At 42.1% G+C, this 22,102-nt stretch overlaps 2 protein-coding genes across 3 annotated transcripts in view; both read left to right on the top strand.

Annotated features, from left to right (window-relative positions):
- The window catches only part of grm1 (glutamate metabotropic receptor 1), a 33,163-nt gene extending 26,408 nt beyond the window's left edge, over positions 1–6,755 (top strand). Inside the window, exons 8-9 of one of the 2 annotated variants that reach the window (XM_022770091.1) lie at positions 1,599–2,532; positions 4,150–6,755. In XM_022770091.1, coding sequence (XP_022625812.1) covers positions 1,599–2,532; positions 4,150–4,966 — 1,751 coding nt within the window. In that variant the 3' untranslated portion in view covers positions 4,967–6,755. The remainder of the gene's footprint in view (positions 1–1,598; positions 2,533–4,149) is intronic. The other variant, XM_022770102.1, reaches the window with a different exon arrangement.
- A 250-nt stretch (positions 6,756–7,005) lies between these two features.
- rab32 (RAB32, member RAS oncogene family) lies at positions 7,006–21,772 on the top strand. The gene is made up of 3 exons (XM_022769573.1): positions 7,006–7,409; positions 18,068–18,345; positions 21,046–21,772. The coding sequence occupies exons 1-3, from the start codon at positions 7,196–7,198 to the stop codon at positions 21,193–21,195; spliced, it is 642 nt and encodes a 213-aa protein (XP_022625294.1). The 5' UTR covers positions 7,006–7,195; the 3' UTR covers positions 21,196–21,772.
- Positions 21,773–22,102: the final 330 nt, after the last annotated feature.

The raw sequence follows: 22,102 nt of genomic DNA, 5'->3' as shown, positions 1-22,102 counted from the left end.
CCCCCTTTCACAACTTTTACGAATAAGTACCTAGCGACTTTTTGGACAAGATTTAGCTACTATTCTGCGGAAGAGAGACGCCAGTTTTGCCCCGCGAGCATGAGGTCAGACTTTCCCTGCGTAGGACACACCTCTCTATGCTGACCGCACAGCAGCTGACATGAATTAGCTCCTAAGTTTCTCTCTGAGTTATAATTTTACAAGTAAATATAGCTGAAATCACAGTGCAGCTGATGTCTTTAATGTATGTGTTTGGTGATTTTGTCAGACAACATCGTGGCTGTAAAATCAGGATTTTAGCAGCAGCAGAGCGGCAGCTTGGAAATGGCTTGGAAGTGACTGCTGGTTCCCATCTAGTCTTAACAGGCCATGTTTCAGTCACTAGTTCTTGCTCAGTCGTCTTACAACAGAGAGAAAAACATGTAAATGAGAACAGCTTTATTGGGAATTCAGCTGTATTAAAATGCTGCATATAGCACAGAGAGTAGGAGAGAAGCAAACAGATAAAGGGCTGAAACCAGCTGACCCTGGGCAGAATGCAAATAGCATCTGATGAGGTCCAGCCATACACTAGGTTTACTATGGTAGTCTTGTTTACCATCATTTCATTATGCTGCTTAAAGTCAAATATAAATTTGCCAAGAGAAAATGTACAACAAAACAGTGAGCTTTGTTTCTGAATTATTCAAAGGTCTTCTCAGAGCTTATACATGACAGAATAGAGGTTTTCGGAGGAATAAGGGATTTGAGGATTGTGTAAGAATGGCTACAGATAAGTGCGTTCCATCTTTGCCACCCCTGTCCGCTTGCACGCAGTGACACCGATGCCTCCATGAGCTAAGCTGGGTGGGTGGTCAAAACAAAACAGGCAACAGTTTGCTGCAGTGTGCTTCAGACACTTTCCCCGAAAGTGTGCCTCAGTGTGCTTTTGCAGGAGTGCCTCTGAATAATACTTCAGTGTAACAATCAGTTTACACCTCGATATTCACATTAGTACCTTTCACATTTTGTGTTGAAGCTTCCTGAGGCGACAAGCATTTTAGAATGTCAGATTTCTCATTATTTGACATATTGGGAGTTAGTATGCAGACCCAGGAGTGGGTTTCTGCGAGCATAGCCTCGCCCGTGATGGCAATGACTGTAATGCTATTAGCAGCAGCATGTAATTTATGGAGTGTTAAGCTGGGGAAGTCTAAGGATGTCAGTTTTCTCCCATTAAGCTCTACAAACTTCCTCTGCATGTTTGGATGACGAGTATGCAACTAGTGCATCATGACAGAGTTGACACACATAATCACGTGGCTACACTTACACATTTGGCGTAATATGAAAACGAGAGAGAAATCTGACAGAATTGGAGCTTTGGGATGTGTGTGATGACACATTTTTAGGCCATTTTAGGCCATCTTGGAAGACTATGGTCCCTGCTACACACTTGACTTCCCTCGTGTCTCCAAATCTGTGCTGATCTCCTTTTCCTCCACCTCCCTCCTGTCTGCTCATTGGTTCTTTTCTCTGTTCTAATGTACCTTTCATTCACAAAAATGTGCTACAACACCAACAAAAAATTTACCTGACATCTCAACTTCTCTTTCCAGGCTGTCAGCCCCTGCCTCTGAAGTATCTCGACTGGGCGGATGTGGAATCCATAGTCGCCGTGGTTTTCTCCTGCGTTGGCATCCTAATCACCTCCTTTGTCACCTTTGTGTTCATCCAGTACCGTGATACACCTGTGGTTAAGTCCTCCAGTAGGGAACTCTGTTATATCATCTTGGCGGGAATCTTCCTGGGCTACATATGTCCATTTACATTAATTGCCCGTCCCTCCGTGGCGTCCTGCTACTTGCAGCGGCTCCTGGTGGGCCTTTCATCTGCCATGTGCTACTCTGCCCTGGTGACCAAAACTAACCGCATTGCCCGCATTCTGGCTGGCAGCAAGAAGAAAATCTGCACCAGGAAGCCCCGTTTCATGAGCGCCTGGGCCCAGGTGATCATCGCCTTCATGCTGATCAGTGTGCAGCTAACTCTGGAGATCACGCTCATCATTCTGGAGCCTCCTGAGCCCATCAAGTCGTACCCAAGCATACGTGAGGTCTACCTCATCTGTAACACCAGCAACGTAGGCATGGTGGCGCCACTGGGCTACAACGGCCTACTTATCATGAGCTGCACCTACTATGCCTTCAAGACGCGGAACGTCCCTGCTAATTTTAATGAGGCTAAATACATCGCCTTTACAATGTACACTACCTGCATCATCTGGTTGGCCTTTGTACCCATCTATTTTGGCTCCAACTACAAGATCATCACCACATCCTTCTCTGTCAGCCTGAGTGTCACAGTAGCACTGGGGTGCATGTTCACCCCCAAGATGTACATTATCATTGCCAAACCAGAGAGGAACGTCCGAAGCGCCTTCACCACCTCTGATGTGGTGCGAATGCACGTTGGAGATGGCAAGTCTGCTCAATGCGGAAGCAACAGCTTCCTCAACATGTTCCGACGGAAGAAGCAGGGATCTGGCAATGCAAAGTGAGTGACCTTTTATGTTGTTTATCTTGCTAGATTGTTGTTTCCTGCGGTATCAAAAAGATGAGATGCCTAAACACTCAAATGGTGCAGTGAGCTTTCCAAAGATGATCTATCAAATATTTGCAAGTAACATGCAGTCGCTTATTTTTTGATATCACAAGAATATTTGAATGTTTATGCATAATGTTAATAGTCTAATTTTTACTTCCCACTACCCCGGTCTATGTAAAACTAAACTGATACATTGATTTAGATACAGCTCTTTATACAGCACATCCCCCTCCCCCTGAGAATGATATATTATCAATGCAATTAAGCTAAATTTAGAAGAAAAGTCACAGCAGGACGTTCTGCTGTCATTCATTTAAAGCTAGTGGGCCGTGCTAACGTGTCAGTGATTATTAAAGTATAGTTTTCACACATTTCAACTAGATTTAAGACTTGCATATAACTTTTTTGAGATCCACAGCAGTGACACGTGGACAGGTGTCTAAAGTAAGGAGCGGGGCAGAGTATGAGAGTGATCCCAATATGTTTACGTGTTGTCTCTCACCCTTGCTATGCAGCCTTTCTAGTCTTCTAACCCTTGAACCTTTTAAACTGAGCAGCACACTGTCCGCAGAGTGTCAAGGCTGGCAAATGTTTTGGCACGGGAGGTCATTCAACTCCTTTCCTGGAGAGCTGCACTGTCACCTGGGACACAGATATTTTATAGTTATGTACAACCAGTGGAGAAATTTAGACACTCACCAGCCACATAATCATAAACTGATCATAGAGGATAGAACTCAGCTTGCCCAAAAGTTTTTAAGCTGAAATTTTCTCCACATTTTCACGCTATGCAGCACAACAAAGAGGTGGAAACCTGTTTAATGTATTTAGCCATTGCATTTAGTTATGCTTGATTTTGATGAGTGAAATAAAGGAAAGGGATGTTTTCCGTTTAACAAAGACTTCCAAGCTGGTTGAAGTATCTGGTGAATTAAATGTATGATTTGCCTCCTGTCACTCCTTTGCTGGCAATGGCAAAAAAAAAGTATTTTGACACTGCAGCCCTCCAAGAGGGAGATTTGCCACCCTACTGCTTTTGGTTTATCCTGAATTAACCTCACATTTAACTTTTCTCAGCATGAACGACCCTCCCCTCCCCACTTCCCTAACTAATCACATTAGAGCCAGTCCTAACTCATTCTGCGCTAAACTCTGTCGTCTTCAGACCAGTTCAGACACCTGCAGAAACACTTATTACGAATGCATGCGTCCCATTTGAACCATATAAGCAAATAGTCAGACAGGAGGAAATGAGCTGGATGGCTCCTAATCCTGTGAGCTAAATGTCTGAAGCAATTTGAAGATCATAATGCTGTCTGCAGCACATTATGAATCACTTGTTTGTGAAGTGTCACAGTTGATAAATGTAATGCTCCTGAGAGCTCACGAGTGAACACCTTAGCAAAGCTGTTAATGTCATGTGGTTAAGAAGTATTTTAACATGAATCAGAAATGTTGAAATGCTGCTGCTCTTTTGTGTTCTGTTGCTGCTGTGTTGATGTTGTTTTTCTGTCTCCACCTCCTGGTTTCCTGTGATAGTAACTTGGGTCTTTATCTCGTTCATAGTTCTAATGGCAAGTCTGTGTCATGGTCTGAATCAGGTGCAAGACACCCTCCGAGGGGGGGGAATGTGTGGCACAGACTGTCTGTGCATGTGAGGAAACAGGAAGCCGGCTTGAATCAGATGGCGGTCATCAGGCCCCTAACTAACACCCCCGACCCCCACAGTTGTGAGCCCTCCACCCGCGACCTTGGCACAGACCCGCATCTCCCCCAAGAACCACCTGGCGCTAAGCCTCTGTACAACCTGGTGGAGGAGGACGACGAGGGCGACGTGCAGCGCCCCCTCTGGACTCCGTCTTGCTCTGGACAGATGCAAGGGCTGGAGTCCAATTTAGATAAGCCGGCTTCTTATTTGCCCTCTCATTTGATGGGCCGCACTACAGAGCGCTTGCAGGGGGCTGTGGTGGACACACACAGCTCCCATGTCCCTGCACTGAATGACCACACCGCCAGGGAGGCAGTCCCTGCCAACGAGCCTTTGAGCTTGACACCTTCTCAGCTCCCTCTGGCCCCACAAGTGGGGGAGTTTGAAGCGGAGGGGCCTGAGGACGAGGAACTGGACCTCTTACACAGCTACATTTACCATGCCAAGGAGGAGGGGGAGGGGGAGGACGGGGAAGGAGAGGGTTTAACTCAGAACAAGCCAACTCTGGAGGATTCCCTAGCGCTATCTCCTCCCTCCCCCTTCAGAGACTCTGTGTGTTCGGGGGAGTCTGTCAGCGGCTCCCCCGTCATTGAGTCGATGCTCGGTAGCCCTCCGAGCTCAGTCTACACCTCAAACATGCTCCGAGACTTCGCACACAGCTCCTCAACACTGTGAGAGCAAAACAGGCGCTGACACAGTGGCTGTCAGCACAATTATACATCACACAGACATGCATTTCCATATACAGGTACACGGACACACACATGCAAACCTATACAGATACATACAACATTATTTACCTTTCAAAAACATTTATTTTTTGCTCTGTCATTCGCTTGCTTGTATTTATTACTCTGCTTTTTATCAGTAAGAGGTTAATCCAAACTATAAGTAAAGAAACACCAGGAATCATCCATGAGTGCTTACGTTTCTGAAAGGCTGTCAGTGCACAAAGCCTTTCTGTAAAATGTAAAAACTGAGAACAGTGCCAAATCTAATCAGCTCTCGTGCCAAATTCTGATGAATTAAGCAACACTGAGAATCATAATAAAGGATGTAGCTGTGGTTTTCATAGTGGCACTACAATGAAATGGTCTACAAGAAAAAAATTTAAAGAAAAGCCCAGTTATGTGAACATTGTAAGACACAACCAGAGACCAAACTGCAGTCCTTAGATAAGCTCTGCTTCTTTCTGCTGCACATGTGCAGGTCTGTTCCTGTGTGTAGCGGTCGCAGCTGCATCAAAACAAACAAAACAACAATTTGCTGTCCGCCCTTTTTTTCATGTATTAATTTCACCTCAGCTTTCTCTCATCAGACCTCGCTGCAATTTAAATATTACAAAGAGCTAGATTAACAAGAAAAGTGCAGTAACTTGGTTGAATATTACTTTAACTGTATGTGTTGCAAGGTGTGCTCAGCATCACAAAAATATTATTGCTGGACTGAGATTCCGCTGAAGACTCGCGCTGTACGATACGTGATATGGATATAATGTGCCAATCCAAAATGTTATCAACCTACATCCCTGCTTTCAATTCTTACGATGTAGCTGATACAGGTTAGCGTGATTGTAGATGATGGCGATGTTGTTTATTCAGTTTACACTCAATCATAACCCTGAGAACAAGTTTTATGAGCATGGGATGTGATAAAAGTGAGTTTGCTGTGTCATTGTAATGGAAAACACAGTACTTGTACAAGTTCTCAAAGTTTGTAATACTGTTAAGCCATCTCTTGTTTTTCACACAGGTGGTATGTTTGTAATACTGATAAATGTTTCTATATTTAGAATGTCAACTTGAAAAAAAAAGAAGAGTTTATACATTTTGAAACTGTCCTCAGATACTCGTCAAGGAGCAGTGTGTTTGGTTTTTGGGTAACTTTTGAGCTAACTTGAGTCGACTGTATCCTCTTGAAAATATTCAGTTGTAAAAGTAACCAATGATTAGTTGCTTCTTGTAATGACATTATACATGTTTCAATTTTGCTTCAATCTTGCATTATAAACTTAAGTAGTTTACTTGAGGTTAAGTTTCTTAGTTCTTTATCTATAAGAATGCAAATAATTTCAGAGTACAAGACTATACAGTGCATAGTGCAATTGTATTGTATTTCCAAATGTTTTTAGTCTATTATAGTGTAAGTTGTTAACTGATTTTAACCAATGTAAAATATATACAAGGGTGCCACCTGTTTAACACTGTCAAATCTAGAATGAAAATAGGCCTTTATGTTTTGGGCAAGCTGAACAATGCTGTAAAATAAAAAAACTATTTATATTAAGAAGACTGATTACTGCCTGCAATAGTCTGAAAACTGCTCATGTCATTGGGCTGGAGAGACAAAGTCCTTAGACTTGTCAATCACTATCAGTGTTCTCCAGAAATAGAGTCTGGAGACCATCTGGGGTTCTTGAGAAGTTTTCAAGGCAACTGTAGCAAAAAAATCACTTTTCCCCACATGTTGGATTCTTGTTTCTTTTATCTGAGGTAAATAAATCCCAGTCTCTTTGTTTGATTGGTTGATGGTCATGACATTTAATATGAAGAAGTTTTGGAGTTTGAATGTTTTTTTGGGTTTTTTTTTTTTTTTTTTTTGGGGGGGGGGGTTACTGTAACCGCAAAAGGAGGAGGAAGTTAGAACAACATTGAAATTCCCTGACATTTCCGGGTCCTATGACATATCAGGTGGTTACAGAGCGGCAGCAGGAGGAGGAGGAGGGTGGAGGAGGAGGAGACGGAGAGTTAGAAAAGGGGGAGACAAATGTAATTTCTGTTGCATCTGGCCCTCAGCTCTCTGACCAGCCCAGTCCAGAGCAGCTCCTCACAGGGAAAGCCTTTATGAGCGAGCAAGCAGAAGTGATCTGAGTTTTTGAGCTAAGTCGTCAGTGTCAGTGTCAGCATGGCCGGGGGCTCGGTGTCTGAGTGTAAGGAGTACTTGTTCAAAGTGCTGGTGATCGGGGAATTAGGCGTCGGGAAAACCAGCATCATCAAACGCTACGTGCACCAGCTTTTCTCGCAGCACTACAGGGCGACGATCGGGGTCGACTTTGCACTGAAAGTAATCAACTGGGACAGCAAAACGCTGGTCAGGTTACAGCTGTGGGACATCGCAGGTAAGCAGACAAAACACAGTCAGAGGCTTTTGGAGTGTAGTTTTGATGTCAAGCTCAAGTTTCGCTGCGTGACACATGGAGGGGGAAGTTTCACTCTCAACTCAACGTGGCCCGCTCAAGAGTTCCCGACTTACTTCACAATATGTAGTAGACAATGTATATGACATTGCACATTTTTCTCACGGCCACGGTTTTAACGTTGAACCAGAAAAAGCTGTCAAGAATGTAAAACTTTAAATTCCCAGGCGGCCCTGAAGTGAAAGAAGCAGGATAGGAATGTCCAGCAGAAAAAACAACAACAACAAAAAAAAAACCGGCTGATCATGTCTGCTCGTTGTATTTTCCACTTAATGATCATGGCATCTCATAATTGTCCGAGGAATGTAGGTCACGTTGTTATTACAGTCTGAGCACACACCCCCCTCCTCTCCCCCACCGCTAACAATGAAACTCACCATAATATTCTTGTAATATTTTCTCTGGGGATTAAATATGTGTTTATGGGGCTTAATAAGAGACTTTACAGGCCCTTATCTTTATTTCAGGCTATTATTCATGTTGCAATGTCACTGTAGTAGTCTTCAAATGTCCCTGTGTGTGTGTGTGTGTGTGTGTGTGTGTGTGTGTGTGTGTGTGTGTGTGTGGTGTGTGTGTGGTGTGTGTGTGTGCGCGCGCGCGCGTCGCGTGCGTAACAGTCCCCTGTTATCCCCGTGTTTCTGAAAGGATTTCACTAAACTTGTGTAACTTTTCTTCCGAGCTGCCAACCTTGGCACACACTACAACCTGTGCATTCCAGCAGCTTTTGTTAGCAAGCGCAGAGAGAAATCAGAGCAGAGTAAATAAAAGTTTTCCGCATGCAGGCGGCCTCAGTCAAGCTCTCACTGTTTGTCAACTGCAGGCATGATAATATCACACTGCAAACGAGGGAGTGTGAGAGTGACATGCTTGAAAGGACAGGTGAAAGGGGAAGTGAGCAAGGGTGAGAACCAACCGGCAAAATGACTTAACTTTTAAAATCACAAGTGTCGACCAGGCCGATGCAGATGCAGGCGCATTACAGTTCAGTCAGCAGGAATGAGGGTGTAATGAGGGATGTTGGGTGGGTGAGGGGTGTCTTTGATGTCCCATTAGCCTCTGTCTTTTCATGTTTTATCTGGAGCGTCTTTATAGCCAAAAATGCATCTGACGTTAGGGCTTGTAAAAATTGGTTGGTCAAATATACTGGAACTCATAAGGCTAATTTACAGTGGATATTTTTGTGTTAGGTGTAATGAGATCACATGGTTTAAGGTGTGTGTGTGTGTGTGTGTGTGTGTGTGTGTGTGTGTGTGTGTGTGTGTGTGTGTGTGGTCTTCCGTCATGCAAATGCCAACTCCCTTTTGCTCTTGCTGGCAAAAGTTTGAAGGATTGTGTCTGCCTTTAGGTGAAAGTTAGGACCTTATTTAGTTTTAGTTATAACTGGATTTATAAATAGCAAAGGAATTATTTAAATTGTGGCAGTTTACAAATGCAATTTGTGTCGACTTGCTTTTTCTGTCATGGGATAGACCCCCACTAAACAGTCTTGATCTCACGCATGCAGTGGGACAGTAAGGGTGGTTATTCATTCCCTGAGATGCCGGTATTTAAAGTAATGAGTACCTAAAGGATTATCTCCTGTATGTGTGAAGAATATGTTTACATTGTTGTTCAACATGTACACAGAATATATAGTTTTTGTGTTATTGATAAATCTCTATTTTATTTCATTATTAATTGTTAGGTCTGTAAAATGTCAGGAAAAAAGTGAGAAATGTTCATGACAATATCCCAAAAGAGAAGTTCACATATTTAAATATCTTGCTTTGTCTGACCAGCTGCCCAACACCAAAAGATAGTCAGTTTGCTGCCATAAATAACTAAAACAACAAGGAAATATTCAGATCTGAGAACCTGGAACTGGAGAAAATTTTGATTTTATCTTAAAAAACTTCCTTAAATGAGTAATCTGTTATCAAAATTTGCTCTCTATGAAGTAATCCACCAATCGTTTCAGCTCTAAAAGAATGTGACAGTTGGTCTTTCTAACAATCATCTAACGGTAATGCAGGGAGGTTACATGTACGTTAGAACTTAAAACACATAAGTTACACTGTACTTCACTTGCTAAAAACCCACCTCTCATTTTGTTTGGTGACATACAGATTTGTGTAATTCGTCGTGTAGAGATGGGATGGTAAATCGTCAGCTGTCATCAAGATTGGACTTTGTGTTCACAAGTAATGGCTCATTTTCCCATAAATGTACTACACCCTTGTGCTGCTTGACCAATGGCAACAAAAAAAAAAAGAAAAAGAAAAACAAGTAGTTTTAACATGATCCCAAGTCATGGGTTTCTGAAGATTATGCACATGTCGCAGTTGGAGACCGCAGCGAACTACATTATGCAGGAGAAGTCTGCAAAATCAAGCTTTTCCAGGTTAGTAATAGTGGTGTCAAATGACAACGTGCAACTGATTTAGTATGCACCACAGAGGACAGGGATGTTTCAAGTACATCCTGTTCAAACGATCCTGGCTGAAAGTAGTAGTTGTAGCTTATCATCAAGCCCACTACACTTTATTGCCAGAGTAGAGAGATTTTTAATCTATTTTGAAAGTCCGCTGCTGCGGGTCACATCCACTGCATGAAGAAGCTGAGATTAAATGGGAGGTTTACATATTTTCAAATCTGTCTTAAAACAAAACTCACATGCCCACATTGAGCCACTGTCATTTTTCTTCCTTGAGCCTGATATTAGCTTCATGTTTGTACAGAATGAGGAATGTAGATTTTGTCCTTGTCTCTTTATATTGGAATCGTGTTAGGATGGGATCTGTACACGGCCCGTATGGACGGGGGAGATCAAGTGTAGCAGCAGTAGCGCTGTCAGTGGGCATGTGGGTGTTGTTTTAAGACGGAGTTGAAAAATGTGAACCTGTCTTTTTGAATGATGTTTCTTTCCTGTTGAAATAAGAAATGATTAGCTCTGCCTCTAGATATGTTCTATTCTTACTTTTGAACATGGTTGTGCAGGTCAGGTCCATCCTCTCCCTCCATCAAACGGAGCTCATATGCTGAGACAGATCAGGACAGATGGTTAGGAGACTGCTGTTTTTATATTTATTCCATCGCTTACAGTGGTGACAGAAAGGGGGTGGACAGTTTTGTGTGTGTGTGTGTGTTTTGGGGGCTGGGGGGTCGCCACAACAACTTGCATGTCTGTCACAGACTGATTGGCAGTGAGGGCTGCGTGCCCCCCCCCCCCACCCCCCCTGCCATCACTTGGGCCCTGGCAGCACGAGCTCAGCGAGCAGGGGCATCTGTGACTGAGTGCCAGGGACGGCCGTCTGCCTGTCACAGCCAGACAGCACTCGATCAGAGGATCTGCGAGGGTAAATAAAACACTTTCACACATACACACGTAGATAAACCGATATCATTCACAGAGACGAGGGAACGCGCTTGCACATGCCGCTTACATGCACACGCCCTGACCAGAGAGAAGAAAGTTTGAGGTGAGATGACACGGATACTAAACCTCATTATTGACACCTACACCAAGGCCTGGCCTGAGGACACTCCGAGGATAGAATAAGTAATGAAACGTGTGTGGGTGTGAAGGAGTGAAAGCTGGAGGTATATTTGCCAAGTCATTAAGACCAGCCATTAAGCCATTTAATCGTGCAGGAAAGGAGGAGGAATTATCTTCTAGGCAACACTGAGAGCAACTTCAGAGTTGTTGTCTTTTACCAACCTTAATAATGATTACAGTCTGGGAGGAATGATAGTAATCAGAAGCCTGTACAAGATGTGGTGGGGGGTGGGGGTGGGGGCACCATGGAAGTCAATGTGATGCTTGTGGCTTTCCAACCCCCTTTCACCCAGAATTGCTATTCTCTCCTGGACTCGTCTAAGCCAGTGGACAGGATGATTACCACCGTGGCATAGAGTAGAAAAGCCAGCACCTTGTAGGACCAAACATTCCTGTAGAAGCAGAAGGTTGCATATTTAATTGGATGTGTGCAGTGGTTCCCATCACAGTGATGAGCGTCAGTCCTGAAAAACCTAATTTTACCCTGAACTCTGATAAACTCCTCTCTCTCTTTCACTGATGTTTCTGCCAAGTAAATCTGAAGGGTCACAAGATGATTAAAGGGACAATAATAAAAACGCCAAATTGGATTTATTTGTTCAGTTTTTTGTCAAATCTTTGCTTTTCTTGTAAATATTGGATACTTGTACCTTCAAAAAAAAACAAAAACTGTTAGAAATTGATTTAATCAACAAATCAGTGCTAATGTGAATCAGTGAATCTTCTGATTATTTTCTTGACTGATTGTTGAATTGTTGGATCTATAAAATGTTAGAAAACGTGACAAAGAATATCTTCAAATGTGCTTGTTTTGTCTGACTGACAGTCTAAAGATATAGATATTAAAGATATTAATTTTACTATCACATAAGACAAAGACGAGCATGTTTGACTTTTTTTTTCTTTCGCCTGAACAATTACTGAAACAATTAATTATCAAAACAGTTGCTGATAAGTTCTCTGTTGCTCAACTAATTGATTAATCAACGAATTGTTTCAGCTCCAGTTGGGAACCACAGAGAGAAACATAATCGCTGCAAGGCAATTTAGCTCCATTTGACACTTAGAGCCGTGCATACTAAATGTGACATTGAGACCGTTTCAAGCACGATGTGTGACGAACATATGGCACCACTGTCGATGGAGCAAAGAACTAAAACTGCAACAGAACTATAAATAGCAGAAAAGACGATGTTTTTGTTCTTTTAGTGAGGTGTTGGGCTGCTACACGAGCCACCAGAACAGCTTCCTTGCTCCAGTTAGTGTTCGGAAGCATCTTCTTTTACGCTCCCTGCTTTTCAAGGAACAGTATGGGCGGTAGTTTTTCTCTGTCACTGTACTTTACTTTGACAGCAGCCCAGTTGTAAGTTGATTATTTTCGTTGAAGTGCTAGCTTCCTCAACCAAACACTAAATAGAGATTACGACCAAGAAACCTTTCCGCGCCTGTGCTGAACTGTTAAGACGGGTCGGCCCAACACTGTAAATGGGTTGTGTGTCGTAATTCTGCTTAATATTCTACAACAAATATTATCATTTTGAACTAAATTCCTCCAACCTTGTGCCAAGGCTTTACATTGATCAGCCTCAACCGTGAGGGGGGGAGGAACAATGGTAATACCACTTAATGGTCGGGGGCGATTTTTCCCTCAATTCAGACTCTGTTCAGTGCTAGAGGCTGTAGTAAGCTGTAGTAAGTCACTACTCACATGCTGCTCAGAGAAATGTAAACGTGCCAGTCATGTGTTCCTCACAGTCTCCCATTTGAAAAGACTGCTAAAGACTACCTGAAGGCCTGGACCCTGTGTTTGTCTTTGTTATTTTAGTGTTGTTGGGAGGGCAAGTGGGGAAGTTTCACTGCTAGTTGCCTCCTGACAACAGACGGAGACTGCTGCAGTTGCTACTGCCGTGTCTGGCTTGGACAGTTTCTATGGTAACCCACCCACAGGATAGCAATATGTATGACCGTGGAGGAAACTGGGGTTGCTAGGGCTATGGATAATGATGAGACTTTGCTTTCTTTCTGTTTCTCCCACACAACAAGCAGAGATGATACAGTGGCTGTAACTAAACCCTTTCTTTTTCATGTACTGGTTCTGTAAATGAAGGTTTCACATGTTCATAACCAGAGTGCCTAACTGTACTTGAGGTCACGCACCATTATTCATCAGTGTGGTAGACTGAACTGAAATGTCCTTGTTTGAAGCCGTTGGAATTCCACAATAGTTCACTGTCTCTCTTTTACAGACAGATTCTGACGTACTTCTCTTTAGTTTGAAGGCAGTTGCCTCATGTTGAGCGTTTGAAGCAGCAGCGCACGTCTTTGTTCTCTCCTGCAGTCTCATGCTCCTCTGTGGCATTCACTGCTTAAATACTCCATTGTTCATACTGCTCATTCCATTCCTGTGTTTTATGCTGATTGGGTTAGCAGCGTATGACACTCATTAAGGCTTTTAGTACAATTTTATTTGTCCTTTACTTAGAGAGAAATGTATTTCTTGCATCATCAGAGTCATAGAACAAGAAACAAAATACACCATTGATACCATTAATTTGATATTTACAATTTCATTGTATTGTATTTTATTTGATATCAATTTTATTGACCCCTGTCTGTGAGCAGTAGGAATTGCAATATTGATAGAACTGACATGTCGGTCAAACCTTTAGCTAGATGGCTGGACACACCGACAGAAAGTCATTTATTTTACACCCAGTTATTTGTGCTCATCCAGTTGCAACAGTATGAATCTAAACAACGAAAAAACCCATGAAGAAAAATAAGCTGCTTCATGAAACGCTCACGTTTATCTACCATAAACACTACATGAGGTGAGCTGGGAAACAATCCATTGATCAACTGAAAATTAATTGTTTTTCTAGCAAGTTGCCAATTAAAATGTAAAGATTTGCTTTTACATCACTGTAAATTTCATACCTATTGGTTGGACAAAACAAGAATGTTACCTTAAACTCTGGGAATTTGTGATTGTTCACTATTTTCTGACATTTGATACACAAAACAAATCAATTAATTAAGAAAATGTGTTTGCAGATTCATCTATAATGAAAATAATTGTAAGTTGCTTTGATTTAACAAACTAATCATCAGATCACAAGTAGTGCAGGCTGTGCTCTGTCTGTTGTTTTTCTGAAGCAGGTGTGGGTTCAGTAAAGGCAGCAGAATGATTAGCAGTACTTATGACACTTGAAAGGTCAGGGATCATTGGATTTGCTGTCATTTAATGTTAGTGACTGCTGTGTGGAACCTCAGCACCTTATCAATATCCCAAAAAACTCATTACTCCCTCAGGTGTGTATGTGTGAGTGCACGTGCAAGTGTGCTACTGTAATCACTTCGGTGATATAGATTGATATAAACACTCGATACGAGTCTTTCCCATCCAGCCAGCTCTCTCCCAGGAGGAGTGAGGTTAACACCCTCCCAGACTGGCTCTGCTCACATATCGACCCAGCAATAAGGACTGGACGTGTCAGAAAATCACATGAAATGCTGAATGTAGACAATGACTTGTTGTCATGGCCTCTTCAGCACTTATGGAACTCAGTTCTTATAGAGTAAAGAAATTATTATGCTTATTCTCAGCAGTAATTAACTTGTATGTGAATTCAAAACAATCGTCAGAAGACATGGATTAAAGAATCATGATGACTTCATAAAGCACACACAGACATGCTCTTTCAGCAAGTTGGTGACACAGCGCGGCTTTGCACTCGTGCACTTTATGTGAACTAGTTCCTGATCTAAGATGAGCAGGCAAAAAATATGATTTCTGTTCACTGATTACAAGATGAAGCTTCTTTCATTTAGCATCATCAGCTTTATTGTGAAATATCTGCCTCTATTCTCCTGTGCCTTATTTCTGGAAATATTCAAGGCCTCTGTGGTCAGTATTGTTCAGTCACTCTGCTCTGCTAATGGTTATGCTGGGCTCAGTCAGACCTTGCATAGAATAAAAGGAAGAAAAGTGTTTTGAAAATCATTAAGCCAGTTATTTCTTTCTATATTCGGCCTCTGCCTCCACTCCACTGGATGTATGAGCACCACAAGGACTGGAAATGAAAGACTTATTTCAGTCTATCGGCTCTTTATCCCACTGTGTCGTGTCTCTGGTGAATTCACCTGGGGTTATATCAGCTAAAATTAGACTCTCAATTATGAGCAATTACCGTCAGGCCTGTGGGCCCCATAGTGTATTCACTCTCTTGCTCACATCCGCACTGCGCCACACCACTCCAGTTCCTTACGTGGTTGGGTAAGTACCTACAGAAAAGCGAAAGTGTACTGCGTGAAGCGGTGCTCACAGTTCCTCAAACCTTTTCTTGGTTCGTTTGGTATTTTGTAAGTCGGCTCTAGTGGAAGGTGTTAACTGTGTAATACATAGTACAATTACACTTGCCCTGTAGGCTTTCTTAAATTGGAGCAGTGTAGCAAAAATATGTGCCAAATCCTTCAAAAGCTACATCAAGTCATTGGAAGCCTGATGTATAATTGCAGAGACTGAAACTAAAAATAAATTGAATGAGCAGGTTTAAAGACACAATCTGTGATCCAAAGTAAAGAAGTGGTAGCCTTGCCAGCAATAATCAGACCACAGGATCGTAATCTGGTGTCTCCAGTTCAGACAACAACTACTGTGAATCCAAGTCACAAATCTTTTGCATCACAAAACTATAGTTTGAAATATTCTTGAAAAGTTTCTTTACCAAACTCACATGAGCACACCTCTGTAGTTTAATGAACCTTCAACCATATTTAGCTCATGTTTAGGATGGTGAGTACAGTAAAACTGATGTTTGCATAAAAAAGCAGAACAAAAACAGGAATAATATTATCGAAGTGTGTGTGTGTGTGTGTGTGTGTGTGTGTGTGTGTGTGTGTGTGTGTGAGACAGAGAAACTAAAAATAAAAAAAAATAAAAACCAAATCCTAATCCTCTATCTAACTTTTAATCTAAAACGGCTTTTTGTGGTTTTCCGTCAGAACTGTCTGATACACACAGTGTATGTCATTTGAACTATTCTGCAGGCAATGAAAATTATTATTTCTGTTGAGCAATCTCCACACCTGTCTGTTTTTGTCTGAAAATACTCTCATTTTACATTTGCAACCAAGAACGTCTGAGTCACAGATTATCATCACAGCTCTGGCCTGTTCATGCTTGTTCTCAGTTCCTCTAGCTTCAGGCAGTGTTAACACACCTAACTGTCTAGGCACCCAGATAACAGACCAATCACAGGGTACCATTTTTTAGTAACCATCTAACCTCTTCTGGTTGAATTTTGAGGTAAGCAGCTAATCTGTGTACCTCTGTGGTTGTTAAAGGCTTTTCAATTTGATTATATCTTTATTTTCTTCTTATTTCAGATAAATTCCTTTTTTTTAAAAAAAAAAAAAAAAAAAAAAAAAGCTTGATATAGCTTATTCATCTGTGCCAAAAACCTCCACTGTTGTCCCAAAACTATTAAAAACACATCAGTATGACATTTTTCCTTCATTACACTGAACATGCAGCCAAAAATAGTCACCAAAAAAAAACACAGTTTGAGTAATGTTTGCTGAAAACTACAGTGCTCTGGTGACTTGAACTTGTTCATCCTTCTTTAAAACTGAAAGTATACTGTACATTCATGATGTGTCTTTAAAGATTTAGGTCTTCATTAACACTGAAAGGGCTTGAGCTGAGAGCAACCTACAGCCTGGGGAGGTTGAAAGGTGTTGAGAGACAAACTAAGACAGTGTTAGTTTATGGTATTTTTATGACAATAAGAAAATATAGAATCTTACCAGCCTTATCCTTTTAAATCTAGGATATGTTTTTCCTCATATGCAAGTGATGGAAGTTGGAAGCTCTACCAGTCCCTGTTGCTAGAGCTGCACAAAAGGGAGGGGAGATTTATGGATGGGAAAATGAAATGAGGAAGCGCCAACTCCATGCTTCTCCATAAGATCTTGATAGGTCAGTAAAGTGATCTGAGGCAGAAAGGACTTTTTTGATCACTTAGGTATGCTTGAGAGTGTGACGCCAACCAGAGGTAACTTAACGCCAGTCGAACATAGATTCACTTCCCCCTGCTGAGGAACCGGTCTATACACCTCAGTGCACAGTTGAAGTGAAGTGACGTGGACAGACTTAAAGGCATGTTAGAGTGCTGTTCCTGGAATTATTATCTCACCTCAAGAGTCCATTTCCTCTTTGATTTTAAATGTGATAATTAAAGTATGAAAATTTCCATGGGAATCTGAATTAGTTATGACTATAGTTATCAAACCTTTGCCCCACTTGGAGTCATTTTCATCCATGTGTTGGCATCTTTAAAGCTGAAATGTACTTCAAATACAAAAATACAACAAACAGTTTCAGAATGAACACTGCAGTTGACCCAATGCATCATTGTTTTGCAGAGGCATGTGAACGGGATTCTCTTTACTAGCTGAATACCCTTTGATGAGCTAATATGATGTGATGTGACTGTAATCAGTAGATTTTTAGAGAAGTATGAAACAAACCCTAAAAGTGGTCCAGTTGTGTTTAAGAAACGGCCTTCTCAGATTGATAGTGACACCCCATATCCCCTTGGTAATTCCCCTTGCTTTGCCTTTGTGAAATATCATCTCAGATTTTCTCAGAGAATGACTACAGAGAATGGGCTTATTATTATGGCAGATTACTTCTGCCATTCTCTGTGCGGATTAGGCCCATGGCAAATTGGGGAAAGTAGGTCGAATAGGAACCATCTTTATCCTGATCATTTTTTGGACACATATAGGCGAGGAAATGAAATTGAAATACTGAATGTCTCACCACTTACTGCAACCAGGCTCAGGGCTAGGTATTTGGTTTCCGTCTTTAAGAGGCTGTTTTGGTGTTTTGGTTCAGATGATAAATCATAATCCGCTTTGATGGATTCAACAATCCACATTTTCTTAATCATTCACAAACCCAAAGCCCTGTTACTCATCTAGCTGTCAAGTGCTTTGTAAAAATGCAAATATTCCACTGAAGTCTCTTCCCATCCCCCAGGTCAAGAGCGATTTGGGAACATGACGCGGGTGTACTACAAAGAGGCCGTGGGGGCGTTCGTGGTGTTCGACGTGACAAGGGGCTCCACATTTGAAGCTGTATCTAAGTGGAAGCATGACTTGGACAGCAAGGTGAAGCTGGCTAATGGCAACCCCATCCCCTCAGTGCTGCTCGCCAATAAATGTGACCAGAAGAAAGAGAGCTCCAACAACACAGCCCTAATGGACAATTTCTGCAAAGAGACCGGCTTTCTGGGCTGGTTTGAAACCTCAGCTAAGGTGAGAGACAGAGAAGCTATAAGTAGCTCATGCACATGAAACAGAACCATGTGATTTTACATACATTCCTCTCAATATCTGTTTAACAGGCTTCTTTCCTCCCTCAGATGCCTCTTTATGTTTTATTTCTGGTTATTCCACAGTTTAAACCAGGGTTCAGCAGCATGAAATTACCAAAGTTAGCCATATTAATGCTGGCTGAAATATCTTGCATCATGGGAGATAGATATTTCTTTTAAAGCTTCTTGGGTCATGGTTCAAACATGACTAGTTATGGGTTCAAATCTTATTTTCCACATGTCCACACTTGTGTTTGTGGTAAATCGGATGCGATAAGGACTTTGAAGTACACATAGCGGAGTAAAAATAAAAGGAGCCACTGGACTTTTACAGTGAGGGTATTTTGCCATTTTACCGAAGTTACTGAACTTCTTTGCTTCTCATGCAGAAAGTATGAGAACAGGAAGTCTTCGAAAGTTATCGTGTGGAGAAGCCACAGCTCTTTCTGAATGGTGTAATCACCCTGTGGTGATTGTGAAATGGTCACATGTAGAGTATGTTAAACACGCAGGCACTCATTCAGCAGCTGTTCACATTAGCAATTTTAATCCAAAATTCAGTGTTAAGAATGGCAGTTTGTAGATAGTCATATAATAGTATATTGTTTTTTTAATCGTGCCGTCTGTGCGACTACATCCACAGACATCCATCCATATCATCCCACCCAGTGAAAAGATCTGTAGGGCAGCCAGTGTGATATAGTATCGCGTGACGTTGATTGATGTTGCAGCCTGGAGCTGTGAGGGGTCAGAGGGGTGAGGCCCTGAAAGATAATGTTCTGTAGTGTTTCTCCTCAACTTGGGTCATGGTGTCACAAGTTTGGTGTTACGGTGTCTGTGTGTTTGCACTGCGCTACTGAAGTTCTGTTTTTGTGGGGAGAATTTGATGAAGTGAGACCATTTTGGCTGCCACTCACTTCTACAAAGGTTCAGTTCCGAGATATAAATGTATCCACTTACTCTCTACAGTTGTTAGTCTGTGTTGTAAATCTCTCACAAACTCTCTATGCTATCATATTCCTCAGCAGGTAAGTGTGGGAGGGCACCAGTTTGACAAACAAAAGGCTGCATGTGCCAGCCCATTCTCATTAATAAATCACTTCCCTTGGAAATTGCAGTTGTTCCTGATGCGCGTTGGAAGCTCAGCAAGACAAATTCATTTGTTCTTTCTAACTATGAGACTCCAGAGAGGTCCCCCCTCCTGTGTCTTCCTCACCTCCTTTTCCCATCACAGTCTTTTTTTTCGAACTCAGCCTCTTTGTCCTTCTAGGACACACGCTTCTACATCTTAAACCATAACCACCTTATATAGTATAGAAGAATGCTTTGATGAGAACAAGCTTGAGTTAGCTTTATTAACTCATTCCAATAACCTCAGGCCCTGCAGCCGTGTCACGTGCTGTCATGTGAAAGTGTGTGTGTGTGTGTGATGTGTGCAAAGCCTTTCTGGCCGTTTCCTTTCAGGGAGTGGGATGAAGTGTTGTGGTTGTTTTGTGTGCCCTGTCACACTGGTGTTAAATTCAACCCACAACAACCTGTGTTTGGAATTCTGTCAAGGAGAAGCAGCCTTTCTTTCCGTTTGACAAAACATCAGTCAAACATGTAAAGACTACACAATCATGATGAGGTTGCATTGTTTTCATCGCTGAGGCACGTCACTCAGTCAAACATTGAGGGGTTGTTTTTTTTTTTTCTGGTCTTAATCAGCCTTTGTTACCATGTAGTCAACAACTTAGTCCCTTTAATTAAGAGGGTAGTCTGGTTCTGATTGGTGCACACAATCAATGTTTTTCAAAGTCATGCAGGGTGAGCGGTAGATGGTAGGCTACTCATAATCATGGGGTTGTATTCCCATGTCACACCAGTTCATCAAGAAACTTTTTTTTTTTTTTTTTCAGCGGTGGCTTTAAGATTAGAGGAGAGAGCGTGTGACTGGAAGGTTGCCGGTTCAGTCCCCGGACCGGCAGGGTTAAATCTGGGTGGGAAAAGTGAAAAAGCAGAGCTTGCCCCTCCCTCATGAACACCAGTGTGGTTCCCTTCAGCAAAGTTCTTAACCCCTCAGTGCCCAGTGGCCATCAGGTCAGACTGTGGTTGTACTGTGCCGCTTCCAGGTGTGAATGTGATATATATAGTTTGTTTGTTTTTTGTTCCTTTTTTCCTTTTTTTTTTTTTTTTTTAAATATACACTTACTCTCTGTTTGCCTTGCCCAGGCCTCTTTTGTAAACATCTCTAGAAAGGCCATTCATACTCATTTCTTCTTCAGCCCACAGGATGACAGCTTTTGACCACAGTGTGAAGGACATAAGCAAATGGCTTTTTTTTGTTTGTTTGTTTGTTTGTTTTTTTTTCTTTACCTTGTCTCTTCTGGCCTCAGCTTGACTCTCTGGCAACCGTCTCTGTCTTTCTTTAACAGGCTGGTTCATATAAAGGAGTTTAGCGCAATTCTGAAAATAAACACTGCAGTGTCTATAAAGGCCTGTGATGCCTCCTATTAAATGTAGCTTGCTACAAGCATTAATGGGCAAGCAGAGGCAGGGGCAAGGACTGGTGTCTGCACTGTCACTAAGGTGTAAATGTGCAATAGTTTGTGAAATCAGTGCTTTATCACCTCTCTGACATACTGTTTTGACCTTTTCATAGGACAACATCAACGTGGATGAGGCAGCACGTTTCCTGGTAGAGAATATCTTGGCTAACGACAAAGGTTTGCCATACGAGGAGAGCAATGGAGACCGGATCAAACTGGACCAGGAGACTGTGGCTGCTGAGAGCAAGTCAGGCTGCTGCTAACACTCAATCCATTCACATTAGCCATCCGCCTCCCTTTGGCAGGGTCCGATGCCTGTGGCTCTCAGCCCTCTACTGCAACCTCGCAGAGGAATATGAATTTTTGGGTCTTCAAAGCTCCAGGAACTTCTCCTCCCGGCACTGCTGCCCATTTGACCTGCACATCCAAATCTCTCACTGTAGCTATCCCTAGGCCAGAACAGAAGCCCAATTTTATCTTGATGTTGTTGCAAATGTTGTCATTGCCTCTACCATGCTGTTTCCTGTTTCGTCCCACATCTCCAAACCACAGGATCTTTATTATTGTGTTTGTCTCACCACATATTCACTTGACTGTGTATTCTACCACCAACTATGAAGTCCACCAAGCCCTTCATACTATACTCCTTCTGTTGCCCTGACAGCCTCTGGAGCCCTGGACGGTACCTCACCTGAGAAGGGGTGGAAACTAAGCAGAACACTGAGAAACACTGCTAGAGATCAACCTGTAGCCTCCTAGTATCTGTCACTTTGGTCTATTTTCTCTCATTATCTTTGTCATTTAACATTTGTCTATGAAACAAGACACTTTAATTGTTCAGTCTGTCTGAAGTCTTCCTTCAGTTACTGTCCCTTAAACATTCATGTTACATCACACTCATGTTTGTGTGTCCACCTCTTCTCATATCAGCATCACAGTTAAGCAATATCAAAATGTTGGCGTATCTCATTGCTATTATGAATTGTTTTCTTTATGCCATATCTTCTCTGAAATAATGTGCCATAATACTTTTTTTTAATATTTTAAAAGGAGGGTGGGTCACACTTTTCGTTGTTCACTCAGACCTTTACAAGGACACAGATGGACAATACAGTATTTCAGAAAAAAACTCTAATGATGGTTATGTATGAGACACTGAGAAATCGTCTG

This window comes from Seriola dumerili, unplaced genomic scaffold, assembly GCF_002260705.1.
Source record: "Seriola dumerili isolate Sdu_G_001 unplaced genomic scaffold, Sdu_1.0 BDQW01000025.1, whole genome shotgun sequence".
NCBI classification, from domain to species: domain Eukaryota; kingdom Metazoa; phylum Chordata; class Actinopteri; order Carangiformes; family Carangidae; genus Seriola; species Seriola dumerili.
The sequence above is the reverse complement of the archived record's forward strand: the minus strand, read 5'-3'. Positions and strand labels throughout refer to the sequence as shown.

What these genes read in the sequence shown, in the direction of transcription:
- rab32 (XM_022769573.1), top strand. Translation starts at nt 7,196, where the DNA reads ATGGCCGGGGGCTCGGTGTCTGAGTGTAAGGAGTACTTGTTCAAAGTG. An exon ending in ACAGCTGTGGGACATCGCAG is followed by an intron (nt 7,410 to 18,067) that starts GTAAGCAGACAA and finishes CCCATCCCCCAG; the next exon opens with GTCAAGAGCGATTTGGGAAC. An exon ending in GGTTTGAAACCTCAGCTAAG is followed by an intron (nt 18,346 to 21,045) that starts GTGAGAGACAGA and finishes ACCTTTTCATAG; the next exon opens with GACAACATCAACGTGGATGA.